The following is a 20702-nucleotide window of genomic DNA, read 5'->3' on the forward strand; positions in this document are numbered from 1 at the left end:
GTCAACCAGCAATGACACAATGGCGGGATGGTGGACCGGTACTTTTCAGAGGCGGTATAGTACCGAATATGATTCATTAGTATTGCGGTAGTAGTCTGGCCAGGATCTTCAGCTCTCATTGGATTGGTTCGCAGTCGAGTGTGAAGCGACTGGGATGAGAATCAGCACCTCCAAGTCCGAGTCCATGGTTCTCGCCCAGAAAAGGGTGGAGTGCCATCTCCGGGTTGGGGAGGAGACCCTGCCCCATGGGGAGGAGGTCAAGTACCTCTGAGTCTTGTTCACGAGTGAGGGAAGAGTGGATCGTGAGATCGATGCGGCGGTGCGGCGTCTTTAATAATGCGGACGCTGTATCGATCCGTTGTGGTGAAGAAGGAGCTGAGCCGGAAGGCAAAGCTCTCCATTTACCGGTCGATCTACGTTCCCTTCCTCACCTATGGTCATGAGCTTTGGGTTATGACCATACTTGCCAACCCTCCTGATTTTCCCGGTAGACTCCCGAATTTCAGTGCCCCTCCCAAAAATCTCCCAGGGCAACCATTCTCCCAAATTTCTCCTGATTTCCACTAGGACAACAATATTGGGGGCGTGCCTTAAAGACACTGCCTTTAGCGTCCTCTACATCCTGTCGTCACGTCCGCTTTTCCTCCATACAAACAGCGTGCCAGCCCAGTCACGTAATTTATGCGGCTTTAACACACACATAAGTGAATGTAAGACATACTTGATCAACAGCCATACAGGTCACACTGAAGGTGTCCGTATAAACAACTTTAACACTGTTACAAATATGCGCCACACTGTGAACCCATTTCGGGAGAAGATCCGCACCGTAACACAACATAAACACAACAGAACAAATACCCAGAACCCCTTGCAGCACTAACTCTTCCGGGCATATTTGCCAACCCTCCCAAATTTTCCGGGAGACTCCCGAATTTCAGTGCCTCTCCCGAAAATCTCCTGGGACAACCATTTTCCCGAATTTCTCCCGATTTCCAGCCGGACAACAAGGCACGCCCCCTCCAGGTCCATGCGGACCTGAGTGAGGACAGCCTGTCGTCACGTCCGCTTTTCCTTCATATAAACAGCGTGCCGGCCCAGTCACGTTACAACATCTACGGCTTTTGGAGAGTGCACAACTGCACACACAACAGTAAAGAGACGAAGCAGAAGAATGAAGAAGAGACAGTCATGGCGACGACGAGTAAGAAGTAGAAGTATGCTTGCAAGTCATCAGAGAGGGTGTTCAGCATGGTTAGAAAGATAGTGACAAAGAATAGAACGAGGATGGACAATTCAAACCTAAACTCACTCCTTTCCAGCTAATTAAATTTCACAGATGCTGCCCACACCTATGCTCCTTCAAAGGCTGTGCTACTGGCTGCAAAGCATTGCACTTTCAAATACAACAATGAGTAGAGGAGTGTTATGTGTGTATATGTGTAAATAAATGAACACTGAAATTCAAGTATTTATTTTATATATATATATATATATATATATATATATATATATATATATATATATATATATATATATATATATATATATATATATATATATATATATATATATATATATATATATATATATATATATATATATATATATATATATAATAAAATAAATATATATATATATATAGTTAGAATTCACTGACAGTCAAGTATTTATTTTATATATATATATATATATACATATATAAGGGGTGTGGGAAAAAATTCTCACGTTGTGCGATTCAGAATCGATTCTCATATATATAAATGATAAATGATAAATGGGTTATACTTGTATAGCGCTTTTCTACCTTCAAGGTACTCAAAGCGCTTTGACAGTATTCCCACATTCACACACTGATGGCGGGAGCTGCCATGCAAGGCGCTAACCAGCAGCCATCAGGAGCAAGGGTGAAGTGTCTTGCCCAAGGACACAACGGACGTGACTAGGATGGTAGAAGGTGGGGATTGAACCCCAGTAAGCAGCAACCCTCCGATTGCTGGCACGGCCACTCTACCAACTTCGCCACGCCGTCCCCATATATATATATATATATATATATATATATATATATATATATATATATATATATATATATATATATATATATATATATATATATATATATATATATATATATATATATATATATATATATATATATATATACACACATATATATACATATATATGTATATATATATATATATATATATATATATATATATATATATATATATATATATATATATACACACACATATATATACATATATATGTATATATATATATATATATATATATATATATATATATATATATATATATATATATATATATATATATATATATATATATATATATATATATATATATATATATATATATATATGTATATATACAGTATATATATATATGGGACGGCGTGGCGAAGTTGGTAGAGTGGCCGTGCCAGCAATCGGAGGGTATATATATATATGTATATATATATATACATATATATGTATATATATATATATATATATATATATATATATATATATATATATATATATATATATATATATATATATATATATATATATATATATATATATATATATATATATATGTATATATACAGTATATATATATATGGGACGGCGTGGCGAAGTTGGTAGAGTGGCCGTGCCAGCAATCGGAGGGTTGCTGGTTACTGGGGTTCAATCCCCACCTTCTACCATCCTAGTCACGTCCGCTGTGTCCTTGGGCAAGACACTTCACCCTTGCTCCTGATGGGTGCTGGTTAGCGCCTTGCATGGCAGCTCCCGCCATCAGTGTGTGAATGGGTGAATGTGGAAATACTGTCAAAGCGCTTTGAGTACCTTGAAGGTAGAAAAGCGCTATACAAGTATAACCCATTTATCATATATATATATATATATATATATATATATATATATATATATATATATATATATATATATATATATATATATATATATATATATATATATATATATATATATATATATAAGAAATACTTGAATTTCAGTGAATTGTAGCTATAAATATACTCCTCCCCCTTAACCCCGGCCTCACCCCCCATCCCTGCCCACACAACAACCCCCCCAACCTCCCGAATACCGCAAGTATGGTTATGACCGAAAGGACAAGATCACGGTTACAAACGGGATCCCCCGGGAAGAGCTGGACGAAGTGGCTGGGGAGAGGAAAGTCTGGGCTTCCCGTAGGCTCCTTTTTTCATTATTTTAACAATAGGCTAATGTATATTACTTTATATAGATTCTACAAGAAACACAAAATTTAAAAACTAAAAAATTATTTACAATTGCAGACACAAGGTTCTTGTTCTGCAGTGCTGTGTGCTAATGTGCTTCGTACACCTGCAGGACCGCAAGCAAGGTCGCAGAGAAAATTTGGACTGGATTTTGAGTGATGTGATGTGGGCATTTTCTATATGAACAAGTGGAAGGGGCTCTCTACCTTACGCTATGAAGTGAGGGGAAACTGAGTGAATAATGACAGGTTACCGGTATATGATTATTTATTTAAACTCATATTCGGGCCACTTTACAATGAATATGTCGGCATGTATTTGTAAAACCCTGCCCCAAGTGGAGGAGTTCAAGTACCTCTGAGTCTTGTTCACGAGTGAGGGAAGAGTGGATCGTGAGATCGACAGGCGGATCGGTGCGGCGTCTTCAGTAATGCGGACGCTGTATCGATCCGTTGTGGTGAAGAAGGAGCTGAGCCGGAAGGCAAAGCTCTCAATTTACCGGTCGATCTACGTTCCCATCCTCACCTATGGTCATGAGCTTTGGGTTATGACCGAAAGGACAAGATCACGGGTACAAGCGGCCGAAATGAGTTTCCTCCGCCGGGTGGCGGGGCTCTCCCTTAGAGATAGGGTGAGAAGCTCTGCCATCCGGGGGGAGCTCAAAGTAAAGCCGCTGCTCCTCCACATCGAGAGGAGCCAGATGAGGTGGTTCGGGCATCTGGTTAGGATGCCACCCGAGCGCCTCCCTAGGGAGGTGTTTAGGGCACGTCCGACTGGTAGGAGGCCACGGGGAAGACCCAGGACACACGTTGGGAAGACTATGTCTCCTGGCTGGCCTGGGAACGCCTCGGGATCCCCCGGGAGGAGCTGAACGAAGTGGCTGGGGAGAGGGAAGTCTGGGCTTCCCTGCTTAGGCTGCTGCCTCCGCGACCCGACCTCGGATAAGCGGAAGAAGATGGATGGATGGAAGGTATTTGTAAAAAAGGAAAAAAAAAAAGATTTTTTTTAATTTTTTTAACACCAAATTATTCAGGGGGGCTTAAGAACATTTTAGGGGGGCTTGAGCCCCCCTAAAATAGGCTTAACAACGCAAATGATGGCAACCAAAAAATATGCAACATTTTCCCCCCAAAATATCTCAAAGTGGAATATTCAATGTGAAGTAAATGGAGCCTTGAATAGGTCAATAATTCATAATGACATTGATTTTGATTCATTATTATTTTTTAAAGAAATAAACAGCCTGCATGGCAGCTTTGTGTTATTAGAGTAAATAATGCAACATTTTCATGTTACATTTCACCTGTTTGCTCTTTTATACCACTTTTTATGTTTTTTTTTTTTTTTTAGAATGTGCTGTGGGGCCGTTAAAAAAATGACCCCCGGGCCGCACTTTGGACACCCCTGGTTTACACGTAGGGCGGTCATCCCTTTGAACCTGCGCCCGGCCCCTCCCTCTTGAAGGACCTCGGGAAGGAGGAGGAGGAAGAAGAAGGGGTCCACGCCACTCGTCCCACCTCCTCCCGAACAGACGCACCAAACTTGTGGGAGCGCACTGCGGAAACTTACCCAAAGAGTTCCACAGCAGCGGCGGGGGGAGAAAGACGCGACAGGCGGTTATAGAAGTCGAGCTGAGGGGGTGGGGGGAGGAAGATGGCGGGAAGGCGCGATGGTGGCGATGTGAGGCCGTGACGTGTTTAAAAGTCGGCTGACCACCAGTGACAACACGCACATCGCCCGTGGGGAGAGAGAGAGAAAGAGAGAGAGAGAGAGAGAGAGAGAGGGAGACGTGCACCGCGGAGGGGATACACGCTGCAGGTCCGCTATGGTGTGCGTGAAGGGGCTCGGCTGGGTCCTCCTGAGCGCCCTCCTGCACCCCGTGGCGCCCGGGGGTGGCAGACCCAGGCAGTGCGACCTGCCGAAGACGGTGAGTCGCAGTTTTGGAACACTTTACACACGCACCGCACCACACGACTATCACCAAGTGACACTTTAGGGACTTTTAGTTCAAGCGACTTCGGCGTGAGAAGAATGAACGAATGGAGTCACTCACTCACTTACCATGAATTGATTAACGTGGACCCCGACTTAAACAAGTTAAAACACTTATTGGGGTGTTACCATTTAGTGGTCAATTGTACGGAATATGTACTGTACTGTGCAATCTACTAATACAGTTTCAATCAAAAACACGCTTTGATATCACAATGATACTGTTATTAACAATACCAATGTTAGTATTCATTATCATTATCACTCCAACAGCAAAAATATCAATATTGCCTTACAGTGCCGTTAAATGATTATAAACCCACTATTTTTGGATCATGTTAATATCTATTTTCTATTTTATTGTGTTATTTATTGTCATTTCTACTATTATTCGCTCAATGTTATGTTTTATTAACTTATTAATGCATCATTTATGTAATTTCTAACTTATTGTTACATATATTTTATAACATGTTTAATACCATCAATCAATCAATCAATCAATGTTTATTTATATAGCCCTAAATCACAAAAGTCTCAAAGGGCTGCACAAGCCACAACGACATCCTCGGCACAGAGCCCACACAAGGGACATCGATGTGAAAGACTATGAGAAACCTTGGGGAGGATCGCATATGTGGGTAACCCCCCCTCTAAGTACAGTCCCTAGTGCAGGTGTCGGCAACCCAAAATGTTGAAAGAGCCATATTGGAGCAAAAATACAAAAACAAATCTGTCTGGAGCCGCAACAAATTAAAAGCCATATTACATACAGATAGTGTGTCATGAGATATAAATTGAACTAAATGACCTCAAATATAGCTACAAATGAGGCATAATGCTGCAATGTGTACATATAGCTAGCCTAAATAGCATGTTAGCATCGATTAACTTGCAGTCATGCACTGACCAAATATGTCTGACTAGCACTCCACACAAGTCAATAACATCAACAAAACTCACCTTTGTGCCTTCACGCACAACGTTAAAAGTTTGGTGGACAGAATGAGACAGAAAAAGAAGTGGCATAAAACACGTCCTAGGAAGTCGGAGAAAGTTATACTTGTAAACAAACTACGGTGAGTTCAAGGACCGCCAAAATTAGTAGGACAAAACGGCGCTCGCCAAATACTCGAATCAGTGAAGCATGTTTAATATAAACAGTGTGCTTTATAACAATTAGGGAGGTTTGCGTCATGTTTGTCCTCCTACGGAAACCATATTAAAACAAAAACTTTTTTTTTCCCCTCATCTTTTTCCATTTTTCATACATTTTTAAAAAAGCTCCTGAGAGCCACTAGGGCGGCGCTAAAGAGCCGCATGCGGCTCTAGAGCCGCGGGTTGCCGACCCCTGGACTATGAGAAACCTTGGGGAGGATCGCATATGTGGGTAACCCCCCCTCTAAGTACAGTTCCTAGTGGATCGAACATAACAGTGAGAGTCCAGTCCATAGTGGGGCCAGCAGAAGACCATCCCGAGCGGAGACAGGTTAGTAGCGCAGAGACGTCCCCAACCGATGCACAGGCGAGCGGTCCACCCCGGGTCTCAACTCTAGACAGCCAGCACCTCATCCATGGTCACCGGAACCGGAATAACCCAGCGAGGGTGCAGAGGAGAAAAGAAAACGGCAGATCAACTGGTCTAACAAAGGGGGGTCTATTTAAAGGCTAGAGTATACAAATGAGTTTTAAGATGGGACTTAAATGCTTCTACTGAGGTAGCATCTCTAACTTTTACCGGGAGGGCATTCCATAGTACTGGAGCACGAACAGAAAACGCTCTGTAGCCCGCAGACTTTTTTTGGGCTCTGGGAATCACTAATAAGCCGGAGTTCTTTGAACGCAGGTTTCTTGCCGGGACATATGGTACAATACAGTCAGCAAGATAGGATGGAGCTAGACCGTGTTGATTTACGTGGACCCCGACTTAAACAAAGTTGAAAAACTTATTCGGGTGTTACCATTTAGTGGTCAATTGTACGGAATATGTACTGTACTGTGCAATTTACTAAAAAAGTTTCAATCAAAATCCAGCTTTGATATCACAATGATACTGTTATTAACAATACCGATGTTAGTATTCATTATCATTATCACTCCAACAGCAAAAATATCAATATTGTCTTACAGTGCCGTTAAATGATTATAAACACACGATTTTAATCAGGCTATTCATGGATCATGTTAATATCTTATGTTTTAAAAAAATATACACTACTACCGTTCAAAAGTTTGGGGTCACCCAAACAATTTTTTGGAATAGCCTTCATTTCTAAGAACAAGAATAGACTGTCGAGTTTCAGATGAAAGTTCTCTTTTTCTGGCCATTTTGAGCGTTTAATTGACCCCACAAATGTGATGCTCCAGAAACTCAATCTGCTCAAAGGAAGGTCAGTTTTGTAGTTTCTGTAACGAGCTAAACTGTTTTCAGATGTGTGAACATGATTGCACAAGGGTTTTCTAATCATCAATTAGCCTTCTGAGCCAATGAGCAAACACATTGTACCATTAGAACACTGGAGTGATAGTTGCTGGAAATGGGCCTCTATACACCTATGTAGATATTGCACCAAAAACCAGACATTTGCAGCTAGAATAGTCATTTACCACATTAGCAATGTATAGAGTGTATTTCTTTAAAGTTAAGACTAGTTTAAAGTTATCTACATTGAAAAGTACAGTGCTTTTCCTTCAAAAATAAGGACATTTCAATGTGACCCCAAACTTTTGAACGGCAGTGTATATATATTTTTATTGTGTTATTTATTGTCATTTCTACTATTATTCGCTCAATGTTATGTTTTATTAACTTATTAATGCATAATTTATGTAATTTATAACTTATTGTTACATATATTTTATCACATGTTTCATACCATGAATTGATTTACGTGGACCCCGACTTAAACAAGTTCAAAAACGTATTCAGGCGTTACCATTTAGTGGTCAATAGTACGGAATATGTACTGTACTGTGCAATCTACTAATAAAAGTTTCAATCAATCAATCAATCAATCAAAAAATGATTTATTTTAGATGGCGTTAATTTTACTTACTCTCCAGTGTGGACGCCTCAAAGCAGGGGTCCCCAAACGACGGCCCGCGGGTCGGTTTTGGCCCGCCAGCGTCCAAAGTCCGGCCCGCGGAAAGTCCCAAGTTAAAATTTTTTATTTAAAAAAAAAAAATCTGTCCTTTCTAATTCATTTTCTACTGCTTGTTACTCTTGGTGTCTCCTAGCCGCTCAGGCAAGTCATATTGCTATTTAAAAAAACAACAACTATATATATATATATATATATATATATATATATATATATATATATATATATATATATATATATATATATATATATATATATATATATATATATATATATATATATATATATATATATATATATATATATATATATATATATATATATATATATATATATAAAGTATATATATATATATATATATATATATATATATATACGGTATATATATATATATATATATATATATATATATATATATATATATATATATAGTTTGGACACACCTTCTCCTCATTCAATGCGTTGTGGTATGGTACGGTATTTATTTATTTTCTGTCATAAAAAAATACAATCATATATAATGTAGGAACCAGAAATATTAATAACAGAAAGAAACAACCCTTTTGTGCGAATGAGTGTGAATGAGTATAAATGGGGGAGCGAGGTTTTTTGGGTTGGTGCACTTATTGTAAGTGTATATTTATGTTGATTTAATTAAAAAAAATAAAATATTTTTTTAAATTTCTTGTGCAGCCCGGTACCAATCGATCCGGTGGTTGGGGACCACTGACGTATATGATTTCCAGGCTTTTGCGGGCTATATACAATGATGCAACAGGCCAGATCTGGACCCCGGGCCTTGAGTTTGACTTTCGTGGTCTACATCTATTGATCTTACTACTGCTATTATTAAGATATAAAAAAACAACTGCAACAAAAACAAACAAAAAGAGACATTTTTAAAAAGATATCATGTAAACATATATCCATCCTACTTATGCTACTAATAAAAACAGCAATAACAAATTTTGTACCAACATTTTGAAATTGTGATAGTCTTGTCCAACATTTTGTTGGACAAGACTCATGTCATATTAATGTCCTCAAATCATAGCTAATGTTGCCAACATTATATATAACACTATACCGCTTCGGTGGTGGAAACAATAATCCATTGAGCCCCCTACTTACAAGTATAAAACAGCAACACGTTTTAAATGCTGGTTCAGAAGCACGTTCATGTTCACCTTAGTTCATTTCACTGACTATATAATATCCAAACATGATGAACAGGTGAATTAGTCCAAGTGATGTCTGTCATTCTAAGTCACAGGTGTCAAACTCAAGGCCCTCGGGCCAGATCTGGCCCTCCACGTCATTTTATATGGCCCGCAGAAGCCTGGAAATAATATGTGTAGATAAAATACCTTATATTTTCTTTCTTTAATTTCTTATTTTCTTACTATAAGGTAATTTTTTTTTCTTTCTAGTTTGACAGGGAAAAAAAATAGTGTCCAATATTGCAACAAATATTATGTTATCTAACTTCTTTGGTCAAAATCCAAATAAATACTTAAATATCTGCTTAATTTATCATTTCGAAGCAAATTATCCATCAAATTGTACACTATGCAAATGACCAATAGATTTTACTGTAAAATTTAGGGAGTTTTTTTTACAACATATTATTGGAAGTTGAACAAAAACGACCAATGTTTGTTTTTACAGTAAAATTCTGTCGACTAAGCTGTCAGTTTTTTTGTTGTTGTTTTTTTTACTGTAAAATCCTGATGATTTTATGGTACCACATTTTATTATGGTAAAAAACTGGCAGCTTAGTTGCCAAAATAAAATTACACAGCGGTACTGTATTTCTATTTATAGTAATATGTTGTAAACATCATTTAAAAAAAACCCCCACCATATATTTTACAGTAAAAGTCTGGCAACTAAGTAGTGTTGTCCTGATACCAATATTTTGGTACCTGTACCACAACTATTTCAATACTTTGATACTTTTCTAAATAAAGGGGACAACAAAAATTTCATTATTGGCTTTATTTTAACAAAATCTTACGGTACATTAAACATATGTTTCTTATTGCAAGTTTGTCCTTAAATAAAATAGTGAACATACAAGACAACTTGTCTTTTATTAGTAAGTAAGCAAACAAAGGCTCCTAATTAGTCTGCTGACGTATGCAGTAACATATTATGTCATTTATCATTCTATTATTTTGTCAAAATTATTAAGGACAAGCGGTAGAAAATGAATTATTAATCTATTTGTTCATTTACTGCTTACTTTCTCTTTTAACATATTCTATCTACACTTCTGTTAAAATGTAATAATCACTTATTCTTCTCTTGTTTGATACTTTATATTAGTTTTGGATGATACCACAAATTTGGGTATCAATCCGATACCAAGTCGTTACAGGATCATACATTGGTCATATTCAAAGTCCTCATGTGTCCAGGGACATATTTTCTGAGTTTATAAACATAATATAAGTTTTAAAAAAAACAAAGAAAGATGTTGTGATGCCAAAAAATATTGATGTAATCATAGTAGTATCGACTAGATACGCTACTGTACTTGGTATCATTACAGGTATAGATCCACCTATGGCGTTTGTTTACATTTTGACGCCGGTGAGCTACGGTGTGTAGTGAAGCAGCAGCTTTTCAGAGGCGGTATAGTACCGAATATGATTCATCAGTATCGCGGTACTATACTAATACCGGTATACCGTACAACCCAACAACTAAGCTGCCATTTTTTTTCTGTAAAAACAGTGGTAAAATCCACATATTTTTTTCACTCTTTACGTAAAATGTTTTTAAAATATTTAAATTCATAGGCAAATTCATTCATTATTTACTGTTACAAGTAGAGATGTCCGATAATGGCTTTTTTTGCCGATATCCGATATTCCGATATTGTCCAACTCTTAATTACCGATTCCGATATCAACCGATACCGATATATACAGTCGTGGAATTAACACATTATTATGCCTAATTTTGTTGTGATGCCCCGCTGGATGCATTAAACAATGTAACAAGGTTTTCCAAAATAAATCAACTCAAGTTATGGAAAAAAATGCCAACATGGCACTGCCATATTTATTATTGAAGTCACAAAGTGCATTATTTTTTTTAACATGCCTCAAAACAGCAGCTTGGAATTTGGGACATGCGAGGAGGAGATTGAGGTGGGCGGGGTTGGGTGGGGGGTGGGGGGGTAGCGGGGGTTGTATATTGTAGCGTCCCGGAAGAGTTAGTGCTGCAAGGGGTTCTGGGTATTTGTTATGTTGTGTTTATGTTGTGTTACGGTGCGGATGTTCTCCCGAAATGTGTTTGTCATTCTTGTTTGGTGTGGGTTCACAGTGTGGCGCATATTTGTAACAGTGTTAAAGTTGTTTATACGGCATATTTGCATTCACTTGTGTGTGTGAAAAGCCGTAGATATTATGTGATTGGGTCGGCACGCAAAGGCAGTGCCTTTAAGGTTTATTGGCGCTCTGTACTTCTCCCTACGTCCGTGTACCACTCCGTACAGCGGCGTTTTAAAAAGTCATAAATTTTACTTTTTGAAACCGATACTGATAATTTCCAATATTACATTTTAAAGCATTTTTCGGCCGATAATATCGGCAGCCCAATATTATCGGACATCTCTAGTTACAAGCGACCCTCTAATGGCAGCCATGACTGCGGTGTGGCCCTCAATGAAAACAAGTTTGTGACACCCCTGTTTCTAAGTGAAAAGTTGGTGTAAGCTGCAACAAAAAGTGCACGTGTTGGAGGATATGATGGTGCGCCTTCAATAACTGTTTATGATTTGCAATGCGGCACACTGCACTCTGGTTTGTGTTAAGAGTAATTACGGCCATAAAAAAAGGCAAGTCGGCGCGTCAAGGCTCTGCAGAGAAGTGCAGTGTATAAGAGCGCTTTCTTTTCCAAGCCTTACTTGAGTGTGCATGATCTTCTCACTGCATGATATGATGACTTAAGGCATGGACAGAAAAAAAGATATTCCCCCACTTAGTGTAAAAACAGAATATTAAATTAGAGTTGTATTTCTGCATATGTGCCACAAGGCAGGACGACTCCCTTGGATTTATGTCGTCTGGGAGGACATTGTGCCAGATCTTGCAATATGTTCATTGCGCTTAATTTGGATGATTAAAAGCAAATCCCACGAGACAACCTGACTTAGTTTTTGGCAGACGACGAACGCAGAGTTGGCAGCGTGCTATAATTGGAGTTGAAGGAAATCTCGGTTAAGATTTTGAAGTCAACAATTTTCAAAGAATAACTTGAAATCCCGGCAATGGGATTGTTCCATCGAATGCCTGATTATGCCATGTCTCTTAAGCCAGATGCTTGTTTAGAAAATAGGAAAGTGGTGACAATGCCAAACTGCAAAGTCGCAGCACATGCACTTTTGCAGAGTGTTTTAACGAGAAACATATTCTAAACACAATATCCTGATTAAATGAGCGATATGGTGTAATGGAAGAGGCAGGCGTCACAAACAATGCAGAAAGTATGGTTGTCAGCAACCGAGCCCCCCCCTGACGTGTCAGAAATGTCCCAAACCAAAGTCTCCCAGCAGGGTTCCAATAGGTAACAGGCTTCTTTCAGCTTTTGGACTTTATGAGTTCAGCGTAGTATATTTGCACTGCGGCCTTCAAGTACTTCCCATGCAGGCCCAAAGAAGCTTTGGCAAGTGAGGTAAAACGGGGGTCTGTTTACAGCCAAGCGGGCCCCTATATAAACTTAACCATCATATCTACTTTTTCATCTCAAAAATATATATTGTAGGTCAGTGACATGACCCGTCCTGTATTTTGTTTGTAGGTAATTATACATTTAAGACAGAGTTAAACATAATGCATTTTTTAAATAAAAACAAACCAGCCAGATCCGGCCCGCAAATGAATAATCTATTAGTGTTTTTCAACCACAGGTGTGCCGTGAGATACAGTCTGGTGTGCCATGGGAGATTATGTAATTTCACCTATTTGGGCTAAAAATATTTTATGCAAACCAGTAATTATAATCTGCAAATAAAGTGCCGTTGTAGAGTGTCAGTGCTGTCTAGAGATCGGCAGAGTAACCGTGTAATACTCTTCTATATCAGTAGGTGGCAGCAGGTAGCTAATTGCTTTGTAAACGTTGTATCTAATGCTTAAACCGAAAAGAAACAAACGGCGAGTGCCTCTAAAAAAGGCATTGCAGTTTAGGGATGGCTATGAAAAACGAAACTAAAACTGAACTGGCTACAAAGTAAACAAAAACAGAATGCTGGACGACAGCAAAGACTTACAGCATGTGGAGCAGCCGGCGTCCACAAAGTACATCCGTACATGACATGACAATCAACAATTTCCACACAAAGAAGGATAGCGTCCGCACAACTGAAATAGTCTGGATTGCTAAAACAAAGCAGGTGCGGGGAATAGCGCTCAAAGGAAGACATGAAACTGCTACAGGAAAATACCAACAGAACAGGAAAAGCCACCAAAATAGGAGCGCAAGACAAGAACTAAAACACTACACACAGGAAAACACCAAAAAACTCCAAATAAGTCACGGCGTGATGTGACAGGTCGTGAAAGTAGACCTACTTTGAGACAAGTGCTATAGTGATGCATGGTTGGTTATGGTTTGAATTCATATCCAACAATTGCAACATTGACTTTTTACTGTCAATATCAACTGCCGAGTTTAATTTTTTAATGTTTTCTGCTGGTGGTGTGCCTCCGCATTTTTTCAATGAACAAAAATGTGCCTTGGCTCCAAAAAGGTTGACAAACACTGATCTATGGCCCCCGGGATGATATTTGATCCGTATTAGACCCGGCCCGCAGGCCACAGCCGCCTGCTGCTGTTTTGCACGCACCAATACTCCATCAGGGTTGGCGCTAGGAATTTTCAAAACGGGGTCCCGGGGACCCCATCAAGTCATAAAAATGGGGTCCCACAGTAAATTTTTGGGGTACCACTTTTTTGTAACCGTTTTTAAAACAAATGATAAATGCATGCGTTATCCTGTTATATCTCACATTCTATATTGTGTTCTGGAAAAAGGTTGTCGTAAACGTTACTTAATTAATTTTAAAAAATAATACAAAAGAAAACACATTTTTATACTTTTATAAATGGATTCAGTTATAAACATTCATTCACTTTCTTCTTTCCTTCATGGATCTAAACTTTACCGCTGACGGTATTTTTTTCTATATTTTTATTGTAATATTTTCAGAATGTGTTTGTTCTATTTTTGGCCAAAGTAAGACAAATAAAACAATCAGAAGTTGTCTTTATTTTTTTGTTTTGCGACCGCGTCTGCACAGATTTTCTTCCATGCGGTCGCTGAGCTAAAATGAGTTTGACACTTGTCTGTACGTTCACAATTGGGATGTAACGATAAACACAAGTAATGATAACTGCGATAAAATGTTGGTTCGTTAGTATTACCCTTTTAAATTAAAATCATCCAAAAAACTGTGATTGATAATTGCACTTTGATAAACTCACCAACTGACTGGCGCTAGCTTGCAAGTTTAAATGCGAACATGAAAACATGAGGCATTAACGTCTTTCCCCATTAATAATTGACATACCGACTTTTCTAAACTTATATAAACACATTTCTGTTCTAGCAACTCAGCTATTTAATTTTGCACATTGAACCCACAAGCTGTGCTCTCGTAGAGTTTTAAATATACAGTATACTTGGCGGAATATGACACAAAGGTGTTTTTATTTTGGTACCGTATTTTCCTACACCGGTATGTTTTAGCGCTTTCATGGCAAGTTTACTGACTGATATACTGTAAATAAGAACTTTACGCTACTTTATATTAGAAATGGTAACAGCAGAGGATGAATGTCCCATAACAAGAAGATAGAAAAAAAGAAGAAGCTTATCAACTACGGTGTCAGCACGGACTACAAAGGCGGACCTGCGCAATTTTACAGGACTTATGCCGATCTCAAATACAGATCAGCAGGTACCAAAAGGTAAGAAAAGTTGCTTTTGCTTAATATTGCGAGACAAAATGCCAGATAATATGTCTTACCTTATACACACACCATAATAACACTCGTATGTTGAAGCACAGTACAATCCATCAAGCGGTGCAGCTTCATAGCTTATCAAAGTCGTACTAAAACATTTTGATAGATCTTTGAGCGCCGTGTGTAATGTTCTATATTTTCAATGGAACATATAAAATGTTGGTGTTGTTTACTTGAGTCATATTGCAGTCTACACATATCTCTTATGCGGGACTGCCATTATATTGCAGTCTACACATATCACCTATGTTTGACTGCCATTTACTGGTCACACTTATCATTTCACCATGTACCAAATAAAATAGCTTCGAGGTCGGTAAGCAAAACCAAACATATTCCTTACATTAGGCGCACCCGGTTATTTGCACACTGTCGATTTTTGAGAAAAATAAAGATTTTAAGTGTGCCTTATAGTCCGGAAAATACGGTAATTAAAAAAGAATCAGAAGACTTCAGTGTGTCTTTGGGTAGTTTTTGAACACAATTACAATACCGCAATAATAATAACTGTTATAAAATAAAATATCATCACCTTTACATCAAATATAAAGAAAACTTTTGGTTAAATGTATTTTGTTTCTCTCAAAAGGGGGTTATACCTTTCTTTCTCATCCTGTTTCTTTTCTCTCACAGCAAAGCGACATGAACTCTTTCCTGTGGCGAGTAAAGCGTGCGCCCCCTCACCCGCCTGCCTACCTTTTTGGCACCATTCACGTGCCTTATACCCGAGTGTGGGACTTCATCCCCAGCAGCTCCAAGCAGGCTTTCCGCAGTAGCCACAATGTTTTCTTTGAGCTGGACCTGACGGATCCACTCACCGTTTCCAAGCTGACCAGCTGCCAGCTGCTTCCCCACGGGGAAAACCTGCAAACTCTACTACCTCGAGACCTCTACCGCCGCCTCAAACGCCACCTGGACTACATCAAGCACATGATGCCTTACTGGATGACGGCGGACCAACGCGGACGCGGCCTTTATGCCGACTACCTGTTCAACGCCATCGCAGGAAATTGGGAGAGGAAGAGGCCCGTGTGGGTGATGCTGATGGTCAACTCGCTCACAGAGTGGGACGTGCGGTCCAGAGGGACGCCGGTGCTTGACTTGTTTTTGGCTCAGGAGGCTGAGAGAATGGGAAAAACCACCGGGGCGGTGGAGCGGGTGGAGGAACAGTGTCACCCACTCAATGGCCTCAACTTTTCTCAGGTAAGGAGACACTTTCTCATGTAAGTTTAGTGCAAAGACACACCGGGCCTTTAGGGGGCATAGGTATATATAAACACAACAATTAAAATAAGAGAAAGTGAGGAAGGTGTGTCTGAATGCTTTCCCCAGAAACGGGGCGAGGGAAAGACAATAGGAGGAATAAAGGAAGCCCTGTTTAGTCCGGTTAAAACAAACTCTGGTGTGTTTGTAATTTTGGTTTGATCAAGTGTCACTGCCATCACCTGAACCTTTGTGCGCACCTATTGTGGAACCTATTGTGCAAAAACCTACTTTTCTTACCCATTGGTACCTGTTTTTGTGTATTTTGGATCTGCATAAGTCCCGAAAATGTGAATTCGAACCATGGAAGCTTTGCAGAGATAGCTATAAAACAATCTTGCCTTCCGTCATGCGTCCTCCAAATGAACCGTTCTGAACTTGCTCTGATGACCTGTGATGTTTTTTGCCCTGTGACGTCAGCGGATATCTCCATATACAGTCGTGGTCAAAAGTTTCCATACACTTGTGAAGGACATAATGTCTTGAGTTTCCAATAATTTCTACAGCTCTTGTTTTTTGTGATAGAGTGATTGGAGCACATACTTGTTGGTCACAAAAAACATTCATGAAGTTTGGTTCTTTTATGAATTTATTATGGGTCTACTGAAAATGTGACCAAATCTGCTGGGTCAAAAGTATACATACAGTAATGTTAATATGTCCCTTGGCAAGTTTCACTGCAATAAGGCGCTTTTGGTAGCCATCCACAAGATTCTGGCAAGGTTCTGGTTGAATTTTTGACCACTCCTCTTGACATTTTGGTGCAGTTCAGCTAAATTTGTTGGTTTTCTGACATGGACTTGTTTCTTCAGCAATGTCCACACGTTTAAGTCAGGACTTTGGAAAGATAAATCTAAAACCTTAATTCTAGCCTGATTTAGCCATTCCTTTACCACTATTGACATGTGTTTGGGGTCATTTTCCTGTGAACACCCAACTGTGCCCAAGACCCAACCTCTGGGCTGATGATTTTAAGTTGTCCTGAAGAATTTGGAGGTAATCCTCCTTTTTCCTTGTCCCATTTACTCTCTGTAAAGCACCAGTTCCATTGGCAGCAAAACAGGCCCAGAGCATAATACTACCACCACCATGCTTGACGGTAGGAATGGTGTTTCTGGGATTAAAGGCCTCAACTTTTCTCCTCCAAACATATTGCTGGGTATTGTGGCCAAACAGCTCAATTTTTGTTTCATCTGACCACATAACTTTCCTCCTGAAGGTCTTATCTTTGTCAATGTGATATCAAGTATGTAAACTTTTGACCACGACTGTAATTTATAATCAATTAATATTCCCAAGAACTAGAACAGAGATTGTTGCAAAAGAAAGACTAACTTTGTTTTTCCACATTTTTTACTTCCTGTCGTCGTCCCCTTCACCCAAAACGTTTGTCCATACAGTTTAAATCCCACATCCTCAGCTTGTTCAAGTAGCAGCATCTTGGTCCCCACTGACAAGCAGTGCTGAGATTATTTAGGGAGCTGCAAAGCTTCCTGGCACGTAAGGGGCACACGGTGCAGCTTTGACAGGGTACTTAGTCAGAGAAGCTGATGAAAGCAGAGACGCTGGGAGACTTCTTCCTCTCAAATTAGACCCCCGGACCCCTTTGACCTATCACGTGGAGGCTAAGGCCTTTACATATTCCACTGTACAGAGCTCTCACCGGGCCTTGTGTGTGCGTGTTTGTCGGCATGGCGTGCACATGTCAGGCTGGGAGCCCTGCAAGACTGAGACATTTCTCCTCTTCCATTGAGATCAAAGACTGTAGAAGGACATAAATTTGTGCGGTGCATCTTCCTCAAGCTGTCAAGACTCATTGATGATTTTTATGGGACCTCCCATGTGAAGGATGGTTTAGGATTATCTGGATCATAATTGAAATGGATGCACCATTCCTTAATCTGTTCATTAATTTAAGATGGATGTTTTGCTCATGGTGGTATGGGGTCGTAGTTGTAGATCACAAAACCAGACAGTGCTCTGCTCTTCTCCCCTTCTTCAATTTGTTCTGTGCCTCTATTGACCTCTCTGCATGTTCAGCTGTGTCTTCCGTTTGTCCACACAGACGCAAGGAGATCCATAACCCTAAAGCTGTCTCCAGCAGACATGTTTGAGGCTGCGGTCACATTTGTGGTTTGGTGGTACTCTGGTCCCGACTAAAAATTACATAAAAATACCGGGGCCTCAACTACTAAAAATGTGTGTGTACTAAAACATGTGCAAACTTTATTGCGCACACAGAGCTGATCTACAGTACTAAGGTTGTGGGCTGAGGATTACATCTCTTAAATGAGCAAAATAGCGGGCACAATCCATTTAGCGCGTTTGTCTTCATGTATATGCAAAACATAAGAAGATTATTAGGACACAGACAATATTGGGAGGAAAATATTCTAGTATACCGTGTTTTCCGGACCATAGGGTGCACCGGATTATAAAGCGCACTGCCGATGAATGGTCTATTTTTGATCTTTTTCATATATTATGCACACCGGATTATAGGGCACATTAAAGAAGTCATATTATTATTATTTTTTTCTAAATGTAAAACACTTCCTTGTGGTCTACATAACATGTTATGGTGGTTCTTTGGTCAAAATGTTGCATAGATTATGTTTTACAGATCATCTTCAAGCCGCTTTCTGACAGTCGCTTCAGGATGCGCCGTTTTGTGGGGGGTCTTATTTACGTGGCTCACCTTCGGCAGCGTCTTCTCCCCGCCATCTTTGTTGTATCAGTGTAGCGTGCAAGGACGGGAGTAGAAGAAGTGTCAAAAGATGGAGCTAACTTTTTAAATGACATTCAGACATTACTTAAATCAATAACGGAGCAGCATCTCCTCATCCGGAAACAACAACACCGGAAATGTGTCCCGTGAAAAAACGTCCGACCAGAACTCTTAATAACTAAAGTTCCTTGGGTGAATAATGTAAACTCACTACACCAGTATGTTTTAGCGCTTTCATGGCGAGTTTACTGACAGATATAAGTAAGAACTTTACACTACTTTATATATATATATATATATATATATATATATATATATATATATATATATATATATATATATATATATATATATATATATATATATATATATATATATATATATATATATAATACTTTATATATATTTATATTTATAAATGGCAACAGCAGAGGATGAATGTCCCATGACAAGAAGATAGAGGAAAAAGAAGAAGCTTATCGACTCGCGAACACGTGCAATTTTTCAGGACTTCTACAGATCCCAAATGCAGATCAGCAGGTACCAGAAGGTAAGAAAAGTTGCTTTTGCATAATATTGCAAAAAAAACGCCAGATAATGTCTCACCTTATACACACACCATAATAATACTTGTATGTTTAATGCACAGTCTACACATATATCTTATGTTAGACTGCCATCTACTGATCACACTTATCATTGCACCATGTACCAAATTAAATAGCTTCGAGGTGAGTCAGCTCAAACAAACTTATTCCTTACATTAGGCGCACCGGGTTATAAGGCGCATTGTCGAGTTTTGAGAGAGAAAAAAGGATTTTAAGTAAGCCTTATAGTCCGCAAAATACAGTAATTTTTTAGCACCTGCAATGTGTCACATTTTCAGTAGACCCTTAATAAGTTTATAAAAGAACCAAACTTAATGAATGTTTTTTGTGACCAACAAGTATGTGCTCAAATCACTCTATCACAAAAAAATAAGCGTTGTAGAAATTATTGGAAACTCAAGACAGCCATGATGTTATGTTCTTTACAAGTGGATTGTAAACTTTTGACCACGACTGTATGTTGGAAACCGCAGATTGAATATATAAAGGGAAAAATATCCAAATCCATTGCTATTCTTTATAACGTAAGACACAGGCTGAATAAGAAATGTCTGCTTATGTTATGTTATTGTTTTATTTTTCCATATCTAACATATTGTGTTGAAGTTTGGGGAAATGTGTATAAAACAAACATAGACCCAATAATTAAACTTCAAAAAAGTATGTGGGCTCTGTACCGAGGATGTCGTTGTGGCTTG

The 20702-nt window shown here is 39.0% G+C and overlaps 1 protein-coding gene across 2 annotated transcripts in view; it reads left to right on the forward strand.

The window, feature by feature from the left end:
* The first annotated feature begins 4946 nt into the window (after positions 1-4946).
* The window catches only part of trabd2b (TraB domain containing 2B), a 217944-nt gene continuing 202188 nt past the window's right edge, over positions 4947-20702 (forward strand). For both annotated transcript variants that reach the window (XM_062038890.1, XM_062038891.1), the window contains exons 1-2: positions 4947-5204; positions 16039-16608. In XM_062038890.1, coding sequence (XP_061894874.1) covers positions 5103-5204; positions 16039-16608 — 672 coding nt within the window. In that variant the 5' untranslated portion in view covers positions 4947-5102. The remainder of the gene's footprint in view (positions 5205-16038; positions 16609-20702) is intronic.

The sequence above is a fragment of the Entelurus aequoreus genome, linkage group LG27, assembly GCF_033978785.1.
Source record: "Entelurus aequoreus isolate RoL-2023_Sb linkage group LG27, RoL_Eaeq_v1.1, whole genome shotgun sequence".
NCBI classification, from domain to species: domain Eukaryota; kingdom Metazoa; phylum Chordata; class Actinopteri; order Syngnathiformes; family Syngnathidae; genus Entelurus; species Entelurus aequoreus.